General features: G+C 39.8%; 1 protein-coding gene across 3 annotated transcripts in view; it reads left to right on the top strand.

The window, feature by feature from the left end:
• Positions 1–21,989, top strand: part of RfC3 (replication factor C subunit RfC3) — a 244,069-nt gene that overhangs the window by 83,095 nt on the left and 138,985 nt on the right. For all 3 annotated transcript variants that reach the window (XM_070088052.1, XM_070088053.1, XM_070088054.1), the window contains one exon: positions 20,870–21,032. In XM_070088052.1, the coding sequence (XP_069944153.1) occupies positions 20,870–21,032 (163 nt within the window). The remainder of the gene's footprint in view (positions 1–20,869; positions 21,033–21,989) is intronic.

Raw genomic sequence — 21,989 nt, forward strand, 5'->3', positions numbered from 1 at the left:
CTTAGCATTAGTATTAACCCTTTGACTGTTTTGGTCGTATATATACATCTTATGAGCCACCATGTTTGACGTATATATACAGTGGACCCCCGGTATACGATATTAATCCGTTCCTGAGAGCTCATCATATGCCAAAATTATTGGAAGGCGAATTAGTTTTCCCCATAAGAAATAATGGAAATCAAATTAATCTGTGCAAGACACCCAAAAGTATGAAAAAAAAAAATTTACCACATGAAATATTAAGTTTAATGCACACAAACTGAAGAAGACATGCACAGTTTGAAGTACTCTACTAACAGTAGAATACATGACACTTAACTGTAATGAAGATCTGGTGATGATTGATGTGATGGGAGGAGGGGAGAGTGTCGAGGTTGTTAATGTTTAGAAGGGGAATCTCCTTCCATTAGGACTTGAGGTAGCAAGTCCTTTTCCGGGGTTACTTCCCTTCTTCTTTAAATGCCACTAGGACCAGCATGAGAGTCACTGGACCTCTGTCGCACAACAAATCTGTCCATAGAGGTCTGTACCTCTCATTCCTTTAAGATTTGTCTAAAATGGGCCATAACATTGTCATTGTAATAGTCACCAGCACGGCTTGCAGTAGCTGTGTTAGGGTGATTTTCATCCATAAAGGTTTGCACTTCAACCCACTTTGCACACATTTCCTTAATTTTTGAAGTAGGCACAATGGATTCCACAACTGGCATAGGCTTCTCAGGGTTAGCCCCAAACCCTTCAAAATCTTTCTTAATTTCCATACTAATTCTCACCCTTTTTACCACAGGGTTGACACTAGAAGCTTTCTTGGGGCCCATGGTGACTTATTTTGCAGAAACAAGCACCAAAAACACTGTGTTAATATGGAATGTACCGAATGTATGCTTCGATGCGAGCACACTGGCTGGCTCGTAAACACTGGCACACACGGGGCAGTTCAGGCCACATGTGGATGCGTCCTGGACGAATTACATGTGGCGGGTTTTTTAACGAGTGGCGAGGCAAAATTTTTGCGTTAAAATGTATCGTATACCGGATTTAATGTACAGTGGAACCTCAAACATCGAACTTAATCCGTTCCAGGAGCTAGTTCTAAATTCGAAAAGTATGAAAATGGAAGCAATATTTCCCATAAGAAATAATGGAAATAAAATTAATCGGTTCCAGAAACCCAAAAGTACTCACAAAAAAACATATTTTACAGAGATTAATTACAGTTTTACATGCACAACAAATACTATAGTGCTCAATTATATATATAAATATAAAATAACATTTTTACTTAACTTTATTGAAGGCTGGTGATGGCATCTGGAAGATAGGGAGGAGAAGAGAGGGAGTTGGGGTTAGTGTTTGGAAGGAGAATCCCCCTCCATGAGAACTTGAGGTAAAGCCCTCTCTGGGGTTACTTCCCTACTCTGTCTTTTAATGCCAATAGGACCAGCTTGAGAGTCACTTGACCCCTGTCTCACAAAATAACTGTCCACAGTCCTCTGTTTCTGAACTGGTTCCAGGAGTTTTCTGTACCAAATCAGCATGCAACTTCCTTGCCTTTTCGCAAATAATCGTCTCTGAAACACTATCACCTGCCATCTCTTTGTCCTTGATCCACACCAGCAACAACTTCTCAACCTCTTCAACTATTTGTGGTCTTTTTTTGTTAGTATATTAACACCTTTCGCAACATCTGCTTCCTTGATCTTTCTTTGGCAGGATCGAACTGATGGCCGACTTGTTTTTCCCATACATCTTGGCAAGCTCAGCAAGTCTCACACCACTCTCATATTTCTGTATTATTTCCTTCTTCACATCTATGGTGTTTCTCACTTTCTTTACCACAGGGGCACCACTAGCAAGTTTCTTTTGGCCCATGGTAGCTTATTTCACAGCCCCATAAGCACTAAACACAATGAAATAATCGTAAAATGTTTGAATGAGAGTGCAGGTTAGTGTTCACTCAAGAATCGAACAAAGCCAGACTGGCTCATGGCGCCTGCGTGGGGACGCGGACAGAGCGGGCTGGCGGACAGGTCTGGTACCCAGCAGTCCGAAAATAGGGGTGCGTTCAATAATAGGGACAAAGTTGGTTTGAGAAAAGGGTTCTATTTTTGAAATGTTTGATAAGTGATACGTTCGAAATTTGAGGTTCCACTGTATACTGATGCTATCGTATACCAGGGGTCCACTGTACTTATAAATTCTAGCGGCTTCAAATCAAGCAGGAGAAAGCTGCTATGCCCACATGTGAGAGAATGGGTCTGTGTGCTCAGTGTGCACCATATAAAAAAAAATCCTGCAGCACGCAGTGCATAATGAGAAGAAAAAAACTCCGACCGTTTTTTTTTTTAATTAAAATGCCGACTTTGTGGTTTATTTTCGTATGGCATTTATTGTTGTATTTTCGTTTTCTTGGTCTCACTTGATAGAATGGAAAACATATTATAGAAATAGAGGTGATTTTGATTGGTTTTACTATGAAAAGAACCTTGAAATGGAGCTCAAAGTATGGGAAATGTTTGATTTTTGCCGATGTTCAAAAATAAACAATTGATGTTATTTTCCAATAATTGTCCAACTAGCCATTCTGATATGCAGTCATGAATGGGTTGACATTATTTATAAAATTATTACAATATTGCAGTAGTCTGCATAACAGTAAATCTTCTATTTTTTTGTTTGAATAAAAGTTCAAAATATAAAGCAAGAGTAATATCAGAGGGTCCTGGAGATGTGACTGATGAACAAAGAAAGTGTTATTTTAGAGCCAGGAATGTCTGCATTGTTCATTCTGGACCCTATTTTGAAATTGTCATATTTTTTTATTTTCGTGAAATTGGCCAAATTGCAAATTTCTGACCACGTTATTGGGTAGTTGAAATCGGTAAATGGGCAGCTTCTCATACTCAGTTGATAGAAAAAGTGGAGTTCTAAAGAAATAGCTATGAGTTTGGTCGACTGGAACAATAGAATTAGCCGAAAATAGGGTTCAAAGTGGGCAAAATCGCTGATTCGTAAATATTGCTGAGGTCGTTAACTTCGCGAGAGCGTAATTCCGTCAGTTTTCCATTAAATTTTGTTCTTTTGGTGCCATTACAATCGCGAAAAGATTCTCTATCATTTCATAAGAAAAAAGTAAATTTTTTTTTTGGGGGGGGAGGGTTGAATTTTGCAACACCAGGAGACACCTCAGGATTTGGGGTTGCGACAGTCAAGGGGTTAAGATAAAATAAAGATTTATTATAAAGATAACCACTCTTATCTAGTCTAGACTTAAGTAGTTTTTTAAGTATAAGGATTAGTCTGCCTGAAATACCCTGGCATGATAGTGGCTTTAATTGTACTTAGCAAGTCAAAATTGTAATCACACATCATAACCTTTGCAAAAAAATAAAATCTTTATCTTTAATGAGGCTTTTCCTCTGCCTAGTTATATGGCTTGAAATCCTGTTGATGCTTTCACTGCCTCTTTCACTCTTCAAGACATTGTAAATGGTAGAATGTGCCAGCTTCAAGTCACGAGCTTTGTATTTGTTTATAATCTTAATTTTCACCTCAAGATCGATAGCCTTCCTTGTTTCTTGGTGCTTCCTTCAGATGAAGTCATGATCTTCCTTTTCAGAGACATCTTATACGGTGGACCCTCCCTTTTCATTGGGCTTTGTTTTCACTCATTTCCATTATCGCCTATTTTTTCTGTAAAAATATTGGCTCCATTTCCATTGCTTTCCTCCATTCTCATCAGTGGTACGGTACACGTCCGAATGTGCTGCACACACAACCTCTCTCACACGCATTCTGAGGAGGCAGTGTCGCTATGTTTCTAGGCGAGTGAACATTATCCTGCGAGGCCATAGGAAACATTTTGTAATACTTATTTCATTGTTTTTTGCACTCGTTTATTCTGTGTGACTGCTTCTTAAGCCACCATGGGCCCAAAGAAAGCTGCTAGTGCCAGTCCGTTGATAAAGAAGGTGAGAAACACGATAGAATTCAAGAAAAACTCATAGGAAAGTACCATAGTGGAGGAGAAAGAGAGAGGGGAGAATGTGCCTTCTTCAGTGATTCAGTGATTGTACGATATGTACGATACTAAAGCAGCAGGAGTCGATAAAGGTTATAGTGCCAGCCAGCGATGAAGTGTAACATTAACAGTGTAGCAAGTAAGTTAAGTGATTAAGTGATAAAAAATGACAACACGAAACTGATATGGGGGTCACTGACAAACATAAGCTGCCCTGCCTATCTTCCACCATCCTAAACCAATGCCAGCATCTCCAAGGTACAGTAAGTGTAAATATTTCGTATTTATAAGTGTAAATATTTCTTATTTATAAATTACAGTGGGCACCCGGATTAATGTTCTATAACATATATACAAATGTACAGTCACTGGACATGTTCCTAGAAGTTCTGCAGTTTGTGGAACTCTTTGAAACATACACAAATAATCCGCACATAAAAGAGAGAAGCTTACGACGACGTTTCGGTCCGACTTGGACCATTGACAAAGTCACACTAACCAGAAGTGGAGCAGGACGGCTATGTATAGGCAGGAAGAGGTGGTGGTAGTAGTAGTAGTAGTAGTAGTAGTAGTACAAGAATGGTATATAATACCGACAAGATGAAATTAAGACACATGTGCAACATCCGGGCATCCCTATCGTAGACGTTTCGTCATCCAGCCAGCCACTGGATGGCGAAACGTCCACAACAAAGACAACCAGACGCCGCACATGTCTTAATTTCATCAGTAGTTGTAGTAGTAGTAGAAGAGGTAGTAGTAGTGGTAGTGGTAGAAGTGGGAAATAAGGAGGACAAGCCAGTCAAATACAAAGGAAGGGGAGCACTGCAAGAGAGCTAGGTGCCCTCTGAGGGAGAGCAAGCGCATAGAGGTGCGTGAAAGGGGAAATGGTGAAATAAATGAAGAAGGAACAGAAACACGAGACAGAAGAGAGAAAGACAACCCAGAGGAGAAAAGGAAAGAGGAAAGGGGAAGAGGGAGAAGAAGAAAAAAGAAAAAAAAATGAGGAGTCAGGTTAAGTCACGGGTGTTCTGAAGTTTGGAGCATTTTGCAATGTAGTGGGAGAGGAAGGCATCTACAGAGACAAAGCCAGGGCTAAGGTTCATACAAGGAAAGTTGTGTATTAGAGAGGATTCAACTAGACGGCGACTGTTCGAGTTGGAAGTAGGGAAGACAGTTTTAGCAGAAGACCAGTCAATAGGATGGCTATGATATCTGACGTGACAGAAAAGAGCATTGTTAGTGTTGGCAAGCCTAACACTATTTTTGTGCTCCCTAAGTCTGTCAGAAAGAGATCGACCAGTTTCTCCGAAGTATTGAAGAGGACAGGAGGAGCAAGAAATAGAGTAGACACCAGGAACATCTGTAGAGGGAGGAGAGGTATGAACGAGATTAGTGCGAAGAGTGTTAGTCTGGCGGAAGGTAAGCTTGATGTCTAAGGGATGGAGAGAATTGTTGAGATTAGAAAGACCGGAAATGTAGGGAAGGCAGAGGATAGAAGAGTTCCCAGGAGTAGAGAGTTTGGGAGAGAAGAAATTGGGTTTAGCACATGAGAGGGCAGAGTATATGAAATGGGAAGGGTAGCCAAGACGGGAAAACGAATTATGAAGAGTGGAAATTTCTGCTGGAAGGAACTGAGGATCACAGATGCGGAGGGCACAGAGAAAGATTACCTCCGTAAAGCTGATGTCTTGCTCTCTGACTCACGTACCTACACTCCTCTCGTTTCCAACCCTCTTGATCGCATCAAGAGAACTTTCAACAAAAAACTAAGGACTCTCTCCGACCTCTGTCCTCCTGACTTTGACCTTGTTCAACGGTTTCGTGTCATCTGTCCCTCTCTTCCCTATTTCTATGGCCTTCCCAGAACTCATAAACCTGATATTCCTCTTTGTCCTATCATATCCTCTAGAGGTTTTGTCTCTTATTCTCTTGCTTCTTGGCTGGCCAAAACCCTCACTCCCTTTCTTGGTACTTTTTCTCCTGCCCACCTCCGTCACTCTCAAGACTTCATTGAACGGGTTCGCTCTCTCCCAACCTGTAAGATGCTTAGTCTTGACGTTGAGTCCCTCTTCACCAATGTCCCTCTTGATGATGTCCTTCATTTCCTTAGAGAGAAGGCCCATGAAGGGTTTCTTCATCTCCCTATACCTACTGATGTCTTTCTTGATCTTATCTCATCTGTGTGGACTCTAACTCCTTTTCCTTCCAAGGGAAATATTATTCTCAAACCTTCGGTGTCGCTATGGGCTCTCCTCTCTCTCCTGTCCTTGCTAATCTTTACATGGAATACTTCGAGACTGTTCTTCTTCCTACCCTCGATGTGCAACCTTCACTCTGGCTCCGCTATGTGGATGACATCTTTGCTCTGTGGCCTCATGACTCCAATCTCTTCCAACCTTTTCTTGAAGCTCTTAATAATCTTGCCCCTTCCATTAAGTTTAAAGCTGAATGGGAATCTAATTCCTTGCTTCCTTTCCTTGATGTCCATGTCCACCGCTCAGATACAGGTTTTTCCTTTTCTGTTTACCGAAAACCTATGCACAGTGGCATGTACATTCACTACTTTTCCTATCATGCTTCCCCTGTCAAGAAAAGTGTTCTTATCTCCCTCTTTCTCCATGCCCTCCACATCTGTGATCCCCAGTTCCTTCCAGCAGAAATTTCCACTCTTCATAATTCGTTTTCCCGTCTTGGCTACCCTTCCCATTTCATAGACTCTGCCCTCTCACGTGCTAAATGCAATTTCTTCTCTCCCAAACTCTCTACTCCTGGGAACTCTTCTATCCTCTGCTTTTCCTACATTTCCGGTCTTTCTAATCTCAACAATTCTCTCCGTCCCTTAGACATCAAGCTTACCTTCCGCCAGACTAACACTCTTCGCACTAATCTCGTTCATACCTCTCCTCCCTCTACAGATGTTCCTGGTGTCTACTCTATTTCTTGCTCCTCCTGTCCTCTTCAATACTTCGGAGAAACTGGTCGATCTCTTTCTGACAGACTTAGGGAGTACAAAAATAGTGTTAGGCTTGCCGACACTAACAATGCTCTTTTCTGTCACGTCAGAGATCATAGCCATCCTATTGACTGGTCTTCTGCTAAAACTGTCTTCCCTACTTCCAACTCGAACAGTTGCCGTCTAGTTGAATCCTCTCTAATACACAACTTTCCTGGCTTCGTCTCTGTAAATGCCTTCCTCTCCCACTACATTGTAAAATGCTCCAAGCTTCAGAACACCCATGACTTAACCTGACTCCTCATTTTTTCTTTTTCTTTTTCTTCTTCTCCCTCTTCCCCTTTCCTCTTTCCTTTTCTCCTCTGGGTTGTCTTTCTCTCTTCTGTCTCGTGTTTCTGTTCCTTCTTCATTTATTTCACCATTTCCCCTTTCACGCACCTCTGTGCGCTTGCTCTCCCTCAGTGGGCACCTAGCTCTCTTGCAGTGCTCCCCTTCCTTTGTATTTGACTGGCTTGTCCTCCTTATTTCCCACTTCTAACACTACCACTACTACTACCTCTTCTACTACTACTACTACTACAACTACTGATGAAATTAAGACACATGTGCGGCATCTGGTTGTCTTTGTTGTGGACGTTTCTCCATCCAGTGGCTGGCTGGATGGCGAAACGTCTACGATAGGGATGCCCGGGTGTTGCGCATGTGTCTTAATTTCATCTTGTTGGTATTATGTACCATTCTTGTACTACTACTACTACTACCACCACCTCTTCCTGCCTATATATAGCCGTCCTGCTCCACTTCTGGTTAGTGTGACTTTGTCAATGGTCCAAGTCAGACCGAAACGTCGTCGTAAGCTTCTCTCTTTTATGTGCGGGTTATTTGTGTATTGTTCCAGTCACGGTATTGTGCCTTTTTTTGTTATTCTTTGAAACATGGTTTCATACACAATGGTGTTTTACACTCCTCACACATAAAAAAAGTGTGTGTGCATTTTTGTGGGCTCCTTTTTTATGTGCACAGACAAAACATCTCATCTGAGCAGTTTTCTTCGTAGTAATAGCAGACAGTTGTGTTAGGTATTTATCCTAGGTAAATGTGTCATCGTTCCTTCCTACCTACCTACTTACCTACCTACCTTTCTTCATTCTTTTCTTCCTTCCTTCCTTCCTTCTTTCCTTCTGGTTTCTATAATATATATATACATATATAGTCACTGGACACTTTTATTGTGTGTGTGTGTGTGTGTGTTTGTGTGTGTGTGTGTGTGTGTGTGTGTGGACTTCTAAATGTGCTGAGTCAGGGTCTGGCAGCTGTCAAAATGACATATTGTATCATTACTCACCCCCCCCTACTGCCTGTCAAAACAATGGGGTCCGATGCTCCCATCCCCTCCATCCTCCTACGTAATTATTTTTCTTTCTTCTCCTTTCTCCTCCTCTCTATTTCTTTCTCTTTCATTCTCCTTTGTTCTCTTTCATTCTCCTTCTTTCTATTTCTTTCTCTTTCAGTCTTTCATTCTCCTTTATTCTCATTTTCTTTCTTCTGGACAATGCTTTTGGCCACAAACTCCTCAAAACCATGAAATTGATCTTCACTGACACTTCCATCTGTGTTAGAGCGATCACTTGGGAAATGAAGAGTCCCAGATTTGCCGGGGAGTGGCATATTTCTTACTGCTAGGCATGCTGAACAAGGACTACTGAAACGGCATTCCCACAATGCACCACAGGCTCCCCAATTTTTTTGAAATGGCCCACACTGACCATGGAGACCCATTCTCTCACATGTAGGCCTACCAGCTTTCTCCTGCCTGATATGAAGCCGCTAGAATTTTGGCATATTAATACGTCAAACACATTGGCTCGTAAGACGTATATGTACGACCAAAACAGTCAAAGGTTGAGTAACGTTTTTGCGTCGGAATATTGGCTCGATTAATGACACCGAACTCAGTTAAAGTCACTCGTCCCAAACGTGTCCATGCGCCATGAGCGGCTCGAACACTCCATGTACAGCCAGTGTGCCATTGTTTACCAGCCAGTGAGGACAATTCCACACATACATCCAATACATTTTGTATTCCATTGTTTTCAGTACATGCGATATATTTTGTATTCCATTGTTTTTAGTGCTTGTAACTGCTAAATAAGCCAGCATGGGCCCAAAGAAAGTTTCTAGTGCCAGCCCTGTGATAAAGAAGGAAAGACACAATAAAATTCAATAAAAAAACTCGTAACAAAGTACCAAAGTGGAGGAGGAAGAGAGAGGGGAGAATGTGCCTTCTGCAGTGATACAGTGATTCTACGATATGTACGATACTAAAGCAGCAGGTATCAATAAAGGCTATAGTGCCAGCCAGCAATAAAGTGTAGAATTAACAGTGTAGCAAGTCAGTTAAGTGAGTAAGCGATAGAAAAACGACACAGAAGTAACACTCCAATGTTGTTGGATGTGCGTATATCCGCTGAACATACACCGGCCTGCTATCTTCCACTACCCTAAACCTCTGCCAGCATCTCCTCCATCAAACTAACTAACATCTCCTCCAAGTTAAGTGTAAATATAAAAATGTAAGCATAAAAGTATATTAAGTGTAAATATAAAAGGACCCCAATGGAAATACAGTGGTCCCTCGATAATCGTCAGGCTCGATAGTTGTCCTTTTCGGAAATTGTTGCGTTATTTTCGTCCAAACATTGGCTCGCAAATGGTCGGTTGACTCGCTAATTGTCGTTCGTATTGGACGCCTACTCACGGCTCTGAGCCGCCTCGGCCTCCCTTCCCAGCCAGTGTGCACCAGTGAGCGACGGTCCCCTCATTTGTTCATACGAAATATTTCATGATATTCCATTCATTTTAGTGCTTGCAAGTGCTAAATAAGCTACCATGGCTCCAAAGAAAGCTCCTAGTGCCAAGCCATTGGTAAAGAAGGTTTGAAATACGATTAAATTTAAGAAAAACATCATTGAATAATATGAAAGTGGCATACCTGTGGCAAGGATGTATAACAAACCCCATACAACCATATCTTCCATCGTGGCAGAGAAAAAGGAAATCAAGGAAGCTGTTGTTGCTTGGAGAAAATTGCGGCCAGATTGTGTCCACAAGAGGGATTTTGAAGGGTTTATGGCTGACCCTGATGAGCCTATGTCAGTTGTGAAATCTATTGTGGCATTGGGGAGTTCCATGGGGTTGGATGTGAGTTTGGAGGATGTGGAAGAGTTGGTGGAGGACCACAACGAAGAGCTAACCACTGAGGAGCTGCAAGAGCTTCAGCAGGAAGAGCAACAAATTGCAGCTCAGAATCTTGCTGCAGAGGAGGAGGAAGAGAGATGGAAGAAGGTGCCTTCTTCAGAAAATAAGGATATTTTTGAAATGTGGGGTAGGATGGAAAGATTTATGGAGAAACATCACCCTGAGAAGGATGTTGCAAGCCATATCGGCAACTTGTATAGTGACAGAGTTTTGGCCCCTTTTAGGGAAGTTTTAAAGAGATGCCAGAAACAGAGCTCTCTGGACACTTTTTTTGTGAGACAGGACTCCAGTGACTCTCAAGCTGGTCCTAGTGGCATTAAGAAACAGAGAAGAGAAGTATCTAACCCCAGAAAAGGACTTGGTACCTGAGGTGTTGATGGAAGGGGATTCCCCTTCCAAACAGTAACTAATCCAATCTCTCCTCCTCCAGTCTTCCATACACTAAGAAAAATTGCCAATAAAGGTAAGTGTTATGCTGTTAATGTTTCATTCATCATTTCCCATTGTATTGTTTATGTACTACATATATATTTCATGTAAAAAAAAGTTTTGTTTTAACCCTTTCAGGGTTTCAGCCGTACTAGTACACTTACGCACCAGGGTTTTTGACGTGTGTACTAGTACGCCTAAATTCTAGCGCCCTCAAATCTTGTGAGAGAAAGCTGGTAGGCCTACATATGAAAGAATGGGTCTATGTGGTCAGTGTGCACAGTATAAAAAAAATCCTGCAGCACACAGTGCGTAATGAGAAAAAAAAAACTTTGACCGTGTTTTTGGATTAAAACAGCAACTTTGCACTGTATTTTCGTATGGTATTTATTGTTGTATTCTAGTTTTCCTGGTCTCATTCTATAGAATGGAAGACATATTACAGAAATTGAGATGATTTTTACTGATTTTACAATGAAAAGTACCTTGAAATTGAGCTCAAAGTAGTCGAAATGTTCGATTTTTACCAAAGTTCAAAAGTAAACAAATCATGCTAGTAAACAAATCATGCTTGTGAGTCTAATATTCTTTCACAAGTGCACCGATATTATTTATACCATTTTTTACACTAATGCAGTAGTCTGCATAACAGTTAATCTTCTATTTTTTGTGAGAATAAAAATTCCAAGTGGAAAGCAAAAGAATGTAAGAGGGGCCTTGGGACGTGACTAATGAACAGAGGAAATGTCTTTTTAGTGCCAGGAATGTCTTTCTTGTTTATTCTGGACCTTATTTGGAAATTGGCATCTTTTGAAATTTGTGTGAAATTGGCAAAATTGCTAAATTCTGACCACTGTATTGGATAGTTGAAATCGGTAAATTGGTGGTTTCGTGCACTCGTTCGATAGAAAAAATGGAGTTCTAGCGAAATATTCATGATTTTTGTCGACTAGTACAGTGGAATTGGCCGAAAATAGGGCTCAAAGTGGGCAAAATCGCTGATGCGTAAACATCGTTGAGATTGCTAACTTCGTGAGAGCATAATTCTGTAAGTTTTCCGTCAAATTTCATACTTCTGGTGTCATTATGCTCGGGAAAAGATTCTCTTATCTTTTCATAAGAAAAAAATAATTTTTTTTTTTTTTGAAATTTGGACGACCCTGAGAACAAGTCTCTGAGAGGGCCTGTCGACCCTGAAAGGGTTAATACTTCTGGGTGTCAGGAACGGATTAATTGTATTTACATTATTTCTTATGGGGAAAATGGATTCGAAAATCGTTTATTTTGATCGTCGCACTTCCAGGAACAGATTAACGACAATAAACGAGGGACCACTGTACGTAAGTCACTCTGACTTTTTTGGGTTATCTATGCAATCTATGTATAACTGTATTTGTATATACCTGAATAAACTTACCTATTTATAAATTAAAATGTAAATATTTCTTATTTATAAATTATTTTGGTATTTTGGGCACGGGCCCCAATTCTGAAGGACTGGATGAGATTTTCGCATTATAATCGGTGACAAACATGTAACAATATGTGCTAGACATGTATCTCTTGCATCTCATGTGCTGTATATGCCATCTTTATATCAACAATGTATCAATTAAAATGTAAATATTTCTTATTTATAAATTACATACATGTACATTGTTTAAGTGTGATGGTGGTGCTGGTAGAAGCCTCCACTGCCACCAACATGGCTTCTCTCAGTGGCGGCCCTTAAACCCAACAGCAACACTTACACCATTTACTCCTCTCATACATTATGACATACTTTATTCATTCTAGAGTATATATCATGTTTCTATGTTATTAATATTGTTTATAATGTCATATTAGATGAATTGTGATAGATAAATAAGCCGTAGAGATGATATTAGCATGTTGAACCATAATAAACTTGCCTTCCTCTTGCCTCCTACGTGTCTGTCATACACCAACAAGTCAAGTCAATAAAGATAAGTCATTAAAGGTAAGTGTGATGTTAAATGTTAATTTATCCATTTTATTAGTGTTTTATGTTTATTTGTCATTGTTTTCTGTATGTATATTTATATTTAATCTTTAAAAAAAATATTTTTTGTTAATACTTTTGGCTGTCCGAAACGGATTAATTGGATTTCCATTATTTCTTATGAGGAAAATTAATTTGACTAACGGCTTATTCGACTAAAGGCTAGCTCTCTGGAACGGATTAAAGCCGTTAGTTGAGGGTCCACTGTATGTGGTCTTGGAGACTGTGAAAGCTACTGTACTGACTGGCTGCGGGAACAAGACTGCGATGCTTGACACTGAGATGCCACGCTGCCCATTTACATGACCCAAGTTCCTGTACGGCATACAGTACCGACTGGTCGGAGAGCCGATTGTAACTCCAAGCGGTCGGTGAATGAGTATGTCTCTAAGTGAGGAGTGTCTGTATTCTCTTACATTCCCCTCTTTGCTTCCATGGATAATGTTCTTTGTCTCCACAGGCTTCTCAGTGCACCACTCGCCTTTTTCCCTCTCGTCAGTTCTTTGGTTCACCTCATCAATTCTGTATTCACCTCGTCTTTCATAGACCCATCTAGTACTGACAAGGCCACTCCCAAATATCTGAATGCATTCACTTTGTTCATACTTCTACTTTCATTACCTAAATTTTTTATCCTCATCACCTTACTCTTACCTGTGTTCACTTTTAATTTTCTTCTTTTACATACCCTCCCAAATTTGTCCACCAACCTTTGCAGCTTCTCTTCCGAATCTCCCAAAAGCACACTGTCATCAGCAAAAGCAACTGTGACAACTACTACTATATGTTAGATTCTTTATAACTTTTAATCCCACACATCTTCCCAACACCCATGCATTGACTTCTCTTATAATTCCAATTATAAATATATTGAACAGCCATGGTGATATCACATATTCCTGTCTAAGGCTTACTTTTACTGAAAAATAATCTCCCTCTCTCCTTTATACTCTAACCTGAGCCTCACTATCCTCATAGGAACTCTTAACTGCTTTCAGTAACCTACCACCTATTCCCTAACTACTTTCAGTAACCTACCACCTATTCCCTAACTACTTTCAGTAACCTACCACCTATTCCCTAACTACTTTCAGTAACCTACCAACTGTTCCATACACTTGCAACATTTACCACATTGCTCCACTATCCACCCTATCATATGCCTTTTCCAGATCTATAAACACAACGAAAACCTCTTTACCCTTATCTAAATACTGTTTACTTATATGCTTCACTGTAAACACTTGATCTACACATCCCCTACCCTTCCTAAAGCTGCCTGCCTTGTTCATCTGTGATCCTGCTCTCTGTCTTACTCTTAATTCTTTCAATAATAACTCTACCATTCACCTTTGCCATGTATACTCAACAGGCTTATTCCCCTATAATTCTTACACACACTTTAGTCTCCTTTGCCTTTATACAAAGGAACTGTGAATTCCCTCTTCAAATTTATTGCTCAGTCACACTTAGCAAATGTAAATGGCATTTCCTGGCTTCCACAAGACTGCATTTTTTTTTTATACTGTGCACACCTGCAGTGCACACTTGTTTTCTCTGATGTAATTCTAACCAAGTCAATTGGCACCATTTTGGAGGCCCTAGAATTTTGGCTAAAATTTACATTGATGACATTTTCCCATGTAGTGTAAAATTACATAAGTAGCAGCTTAAAGGTTAACAGTAAATTTACAGTTTAGAGCACTGTACATGCATAAACAGCTTTACACATCCATTTCAGCTTTTTCTCAGTTATATGGGGGTGTGATATGATTGCCCAGCTTTTAGTATTTGGTGTTTGAAGCTAATGATTTTGTTAAAAAAAAAAAAAATCCCCATATATGCTTAGTTTTCATTTAGTGGCTCGCCATAGTCTTCGAGTATAAACACATGAGGATTAACATTTCTTTACCATTTACTGGAAGTAACTGAAGTTTGTGGTTATGCACAGCAGCAAGTGTACATGAAAATGGAGAAAATATAAGAGAACTGTGTTTTACACTGGTATCTAGGAGTATTTGCTGTCACACTTCAATAAAAGCTGATCCTGGCCATGTTGATTACATCACAGCTTGGTACCACACACTTGCACATCCTTTCCTCTCATTCCAAAACATGCAGCATTTGGTTCTGATGAAAATACAGTGGACCCCCGGTTAACGATATTTTTTCACTCCAGAAGTATGTTCAGGTGCCAGTACTGACCGAATTTGTTCCCCTAAGAAATATTGTGAAGTAGATTAGTCCATTTCAGACCCCCAAACATACACATACAAACTCACTTACATAAATACACTTACATAATTGGTCGCATTCGGAGGTAATCGTTATGTGGGGGTCCACTGTAATTGGAGATGCTTGCTGTGTATAGCAGTAATTGTTCAGTGGGCTACCAACAACAGGCTGATTGACCGGATGGGTAACAGAGAACCCTGGCCCCAGGTTGGGTTGTGAGTGTAGGAAGACTTTTGAAACCAGTCTCAGGTGTGTCATGGGTATTTCAGTTTGGCTGAAAGTTACTTTCATATTAAAATAGAATTGTGGATAGAGAGGATAGCCTGATAGTGGTATATTGCAGTGTTAGTGTGTTGGATGTCTGTGCTCTACACATTTCTCTTTTGGTAAGACAGCATTGTATTTGGATAGCACTAGCTGACAAAATTTAACTTTTTATCCAGCTTAGTAACCAAATTAGTTTTATGTTAACTTTGATTCACTGATGATGAGTCTGAGCTTGTTTAATCTCTTTTGATCTTATGATCAATATTTTGACTATTTAAGGAAGAACTACATGACATATATTACCTAACAATCATGGGTATTATATTATGTATAAATTTTTAAATGTCATGTAATGACTAAAGCTAATCTTTCTTAGCATAAATACATTATATACATGCATAACAAAACATATTTACATCACAGTTTTCAGGCTCTTTTCACTTGTGTTCAGTATGATACTCCTGTAGCAGTGTCCAGAAGTAGTCACCCATCAAACCGATCAAATTCTTGATAGCTCTGTTTTGGTGAAATTGTTTATCAAAGGGTTCTGTTTTACAAAAACTACATGATGGAGCAAAACTAAGTTTAGATTTGAATTCAGTGTCCCAAAATTAGTTAGAAACACCTGTTTTTAAACATGAAACCATTGTTGGCCAGTGTAATCAGACACTGGCTACACACAGCAGTAAGTGTTCAGTCTGAAACAGATTTTCTTTTGTATTGAAAGAGAAATATGAAAAAGATAGTAACTTTTTAGAAGTTCATAAAAGTATGGTTCTACTTTGATTTAAAATAGAACAGTATATAATAAGACAACAAACATAGGATATTGGATTAAAGTTGATAAATGTAGCATTAATAATATAAAGAACAGTAATGACTCAAGGGTTAAGTATACAGTATAATAATAATAATAGTAATAATAATAATAATAATAATAATAATAATCTTTTAGGTGTGAAGAAGAGCAGGATGCGAGTGTGGGGGAGGTGCGTGAGGCATTACGTAGAATGAAAGGGGGTAAAGCAGCTGGAACTGATGGGATCATGACAGAAATGTTAAAAGCAGGGGGGGGGATATAGTGTTAGAGTGGTTGGTATTTTTGTTTAATAAATGTATGAAAGAGGGGAAGGTACCTAGGGATTGGCAGAGAGCATGTATAGTTCCTTTATATAAAAGGAAGGGGGACAAAAGAGATTGTAAAAATTATAGAGGAATTAGTTTACTAAGTATACCAGGAAAAGTGTACCATAGGGTTATTATTGGAAGAATTAGAGGTAAGACAGAATGTAGGATTGCGGATGAGCAAGGAGGTTTTAGAGTGGGTAGGGGATGTGTAGATCAAGTGTTTATGTTGAAGCATATATGTGAACAGTATTTAGATTAAGGTAGGGAAGTTTTCATTGCATTTATGGATTTAGAAAAGGCATATGATAGAGTGGATAGGGGAGCAATGTGGCAGACAATGCAAGTATATGGAATAGGTAGTAAGTTACTAAATGCTGTAAAGAGTTTTTATGAGGATAGTGAGGCTCAGGTTAGGGTGTGTAGAAGAGAGGGAGACTACTTCCCAGTAAAAGTAGGTCTTAGACAGGGATGTGTAATATCACCATGGATGTTTAATATATTTATAGATGGGGTTGTATAAGAAGTAAATGCTAGGGTGTTCGGGAGAGGGGTGGGATTATATTATGGGGAATCAAATACAAAATGGGAATTGGCACAGTTACTTTTTGCTGATGATACTGTGCTTATGGGAGATTCTAAAGAAAAATTGCAAAGGTTAGTGTGATGAATGGTTTGAAAAACCGACAAGTTGAAGATTGAGACACTTATGCAGCATATGGGAATCTTTATTCAGGAAACGTTTCGCCACACAGTGGCTTCATCAGTCCAATACAAAGAGGAAGGCGTAAGGAGAGGAGTAGTATGAGGTAATCAGTCCCTCAGCCTGGAGTCGATGTGTTCAGTTCATCAATCTTGTAGAATGTACAGCATAGGGCCGTAGACGTGGCTTATATACTGTAGTGAGGTGAGGTGAAGCAGGCGGAGGTGGGGTCATAGTGGTACCATCCACTAGTCGAAGTAGGTCTTCGTCCAAAGGTTGAACAAGTGTTGAAGAATTCTTTGTAACAAGATCCCATGATGCTGCAGTGTCTGACAGTTGTGATGAATGGTTTGAAAAACCGACAAGTTGAAGATTGAGACACTTATGCAGCATATGGGAATCTTTATTCAGGAAACGTTTCGCCACACAGTGGCTTCATCAGTCCAATACAAAGAGGAAGGCGTAAGGAGAGGAGGAGTATGAGGTAATCAGTCCCTCAGCCTGGAGTCGATGTGTTCAGTTCATCAATCTTGTAGAATGTACAGCATAGGGCCATAGACGTGGCTTATATACTGTAGTGAGGTGAGGTGGAGCAGGCGGAGGCGGGGTCATAGTGGTACCATCCACTAGTCGAAGTAGGTCTTTGTCCTATGCTGTACATTCTACAAGATTGATGGACTGAACACATCGACTCCAGGCTGAGGGACTGATTACCTCATACTCCTCCTCTCCTTACACCTTCCTCTTTGTATTGGACTGATGAAGCCACTGTGTGGCGAAACGTTTCCTGAATAAAGATTCCCATATGCTGCATAAGTGTCTCAATCTTCAATTTGTTGGTTTTTCAAACCATTCATCACAACTGTCAGACACTGCAGCATCATGGGATCTTGTTACAAAGAATTCTTCAACACTTGTTCAACCTTTGGACGAAGACCTACTTCGACTAGTGGATGGTACCACTATGACCCCGCCTCCGCCTGCTTCACCTCACCTCACTACAGTATATAAGCCACGTCTATGGCCCTATGCTGTACATTCTACAAGATTGATGGACTGAACACATCGACTCCAGGCTGAGAGACTGATTACCTCATACTCCTCCTCTCCTTACGCCTTCCTCTTTGTATTGGACTGATGAAGCCACTGTGTGGCGAAACGTTTCCTGAATAAAGATTCCCATATGCTGCATAAGTGTCTCAATCTTCAAAGGTTAGTGGATGAGTTTGAGAATGTGTGTAAAGGTAGAAAGTTGAAAGTGAACATAGAAAAGAGTAAGGTGATGAGGGTATCAAATGATTTAGATAAAGAAAAATTGGATATCAAATTGGGGAGGAGGAGTATGGAAGAAGTGAATGTTTTCAGATATTTGGGAGTTGACGTGTCAGCGGATGGATTTATGAAGGATGAGGTTAATGATAGAATTGATGAAGGAAAAAAGATGAGTGGTGCATTGAGGTATATATGGAGACAAAAAACATCATCTATGGAGGCAAAGAAGGGAATGTATGAAAGTATAGTGGTACCAACACTCTTATATGGGTGTGAAGCTTGGGTTGTAAATGCTGCAGCGAGGAGACGGTTGGAGGCAGTGGAGATGTCCTGTCTAAGGGCAGTGTGTGGTGGAAATATGCAGAAAATTCGGAGTGTGGAAATTAGGAGAAGGTGTGGAGTTAATAAAAGTATTAGTCAGAGGGCTGAAGAGGGGTTGTTGAGGTGGTTTGGTAATTTAGAGAGAATGGATCAAAGTAGAATGACATGGAGAGCATATAAATCTGTAGGGGATGGAAGGTGGGGTAGGGGTTGTCCTTGAAAAGGTTGGAGGGAGGGGCTATAGGAGGTTTTGTGGGTGAGGGGCTTGGACTTTCAGCAAGCATGCATGAGCCTGTTAGATAGTGAATAGAGACGAATGGTATTTGGGACCTGTCGAGCTGTTGGAGTGTGAGCAGGGTAATATTTAGTGAAGGGATTCAGGGAAACCGATTATTTTTATATAGCCAGGCTTGAGTCCTGGAAATGGGAAGTACAATGCCTGAACTTTAAAGGAGGGGTTTGGGATATTGGCAGTTTGGAGGGATATGTTGTGTATCTTTATATGTATATGCTTCTAAATTGTTGTATTCTGAGCACCTCTGCAAAAACAGTGATTATGTGTGAGTGAGGTGAAAGTGTTGAATGATGATGAAAGTATTTTCTTTTTGGGGATTTTCTTTCTTTTTGGGTCACCTTGCTTCGGTGGGAGATGGCCAACTTGTTAAAAAAAAAAAATTCTTTTAACAATGGGTGTTTCCTACCGAGGCAGGGTGACCTAAAAAAAAAAAGAAACAGTTTTTCTTCTTTTTACCTTCAGTAATTCATACAGGAAAGGGGGTTACTAGCTTCTTGCTCCTAGCATTTTACTCACCTCTTATGACATGCATAGCTTAACCCTTTCAGGGGTTCGGCCGTACTAGTACGGCTTATGCACCAGGGTCCATGACGTACTAGTACTCATAAATTCTAGCGCCTTCAAATCTAGTGAGAGAAAGCTGGTAGGCCTACATATGAAAGAATGGGTCTATGTGGTCAGTGTGCGCAGTATAAAAAAAATCCTGCAGCACACAGTGCATAATGAGAAAAAAAAAACTTTGACCTTGTTTTTGGATTAAAACAGCGACTTTGCACTGTATTTTCGTATGGTATTTATTGTTGTATTCTAGTTTTCCTGGTCTCATTGTATAGAATGGAAGACATATTACAGAAATTGAGATGATTTTGACTGGTTTTACAGTGAAAAGTACCATGAAATTGAGCTCAAAGTAGCAGAAATGTTCGATTTTTACAAAAGTTCAAAAGTAAACAAATCATGCTAAGCGTCCAATACACGTCAACTGGTGAGTCTAATATTCTTTTACAAGTGCGCCGATTTTATTTATACCATTTCTACACTAATGCAGTAGTCTGCATAACAGTAAATCTTCTATTTTTTGTGAGAATAAAAATTCAAAATGGAAAGCAAAAGAATGTAAGAGGGGCATGGGGACATGACTAATGAACAGAGGAAATTTTATTTTAGTGCCAGGAACATCTTTCTTGTTTATTCTGGACCCTATTTGGAAATTGGAATCTTTTGAAATTTGTGTGAAATTGGCAAAATTGCTAAATTCTGACCACTGTATTGGATAGTTGAAATTGGTAAATTGGTGGTTTCGTGCATTCGTTCGATAGAAAAAATGGAGTTCTAGCGAAATAGTTATGATTTTTGTTAACTAGTACATTGGAATTGGCCGAAAATAGGGCTCAAAATGGGAAAAATCGCCGATGCGTAAACATCGTTGAGACTGCTAAGTTTGTGAGAGCATAATTCCATAAGTTTTCCATTAAATTTCATACTTTTGGTGTCATTATGATCGGGAAAAGATTCTCTATCTTTTCATAAGAAAAAATTATTTTTTTTTTTTTTTTGAAATTTGGGGGACCCTGAGAACAAGTCTCTGAGAGGGCCTGTGGACCCTGAAAGAGTTAAGAAAGAAGAATTCTTTTCCTCTTCCCCATGGAGATGAAAGGAAATATGTAATTAAAGAACTGTTAGGGAAGGAGGAAAAAACTCAGGTGGGTATGTATACATATATGTGTGCATGCATGTGTAATATGACCCAAGTGCAAGCAGAAGTAGAAAGATGTACCTGTTATCTTGTATATTTATGTGAAAGAAAGAAAAGACATGAGTAATCCTACCATTGTGTAAAACAATTACTGGTTTCCATTTCACACTTATTTGCCAGGATGGTAGTACCTCTATGTGTGGTTGCTGTCTACCAACCTAATACTTAATAATAATAATGTGATACTGTATTTGCATTTTTACAGGTTTTAGAGCTGAATGCATCAGATGACCGTGGTATTGGTGTTGTGCGTCAACAAATACTCAGCTTTGCCAGTACACGCACCATATTCAAGTCTGGTTTCAAGCTTGTCATTTTAGATGAAGCGGATGCCATGACTAATGATGCTCAGAATGCATTAAGGAGAGGTGAGAATTACTTTCCTAAATCTACATTGCCTTCAAACTAAGACTTGCATCAGCTTGAAACTATCATCAGCGTCTAGCTAACCAACAGTTTTCTCATATTAAATTTCTTTTTTATTACTTTCAAGTTAGTCTTGGTTGACTTTTACATGGTTGCATATTTTGATAACTGAATGTAGTTAGTGTACCTATATACATGCAGTGCTAGTCACTGCATTATGCCGGGTGAGCGCCCCAGCATAATGCTGTGATCAAAACAAAGGCCTATCATACAGAGGAATCTTTTTTTGTCAGTGCATTATGCTGGGCAGCAGCCATTAGCATGACGTCATGGCCTGCTTCCACACTCCACAGTGACTTCAGTGCTCACGTGGCTGCCATGGTGAGAGGAAGTGTTGCAATTTTCTCTCTCATCTGCCCTATCTATCTTTTGTCTGGTGTTCCCTTTCGTTTTGGGGCTATACATGTTTGATTATGGGTAAAAGGAAGTCTTTAACACCTGAAACTATAACTCAAATCAAAGGACTTCACAAAGCTGGGCATCAGGCAATAGAAATGTTGGTGTGTGTGAGCGTTCAGTGAGGAACTGGGTGCAGCGAGGCTGGTGGCAGTGTCGAGTTACCGTCTGCCAAATCTCACCCTGGCCCCTCGAAGAAGACATTTGTTTATACCTTAATTGTGTTAACCCTTTCAGGGTTCGGCTGTGCTAGTACGGCTTATGCGCTAGGGTTTTTGACGTACAGTGGTCCCTCGTTTTTCGTAGTTAATCCATTCCTGGAGTTGCTACTATTAACGAAATCTACGATTTGCGAATCAATTTTCCCCATAAGAAATAATGTAAATACAATTAATCCGTTCCTGACACCCAGAAGTATTAAAACCAAAAAATTTTTTACATGAAATATACATGTAGTACATAATCAATACAATGGGAAATGATGAATGAAACATTAACAGCAT

Source organism: Cherax quadricarinatus, chromosome 23 (genome assembly GCF_038502225.1).
Source record: "Cherax quadricarinatus isolate ZL_2023a chromosome 23, ASM3850222v1, whole genome shotgun sequence".
NCBI classification, from domain to species: domain Eukaryota; kingdom Metazoa; phylum Arthropoda; class Malacostraca; order Decapoda; family Parastacidae; genus Cherax; species Cherax quadricarinatus.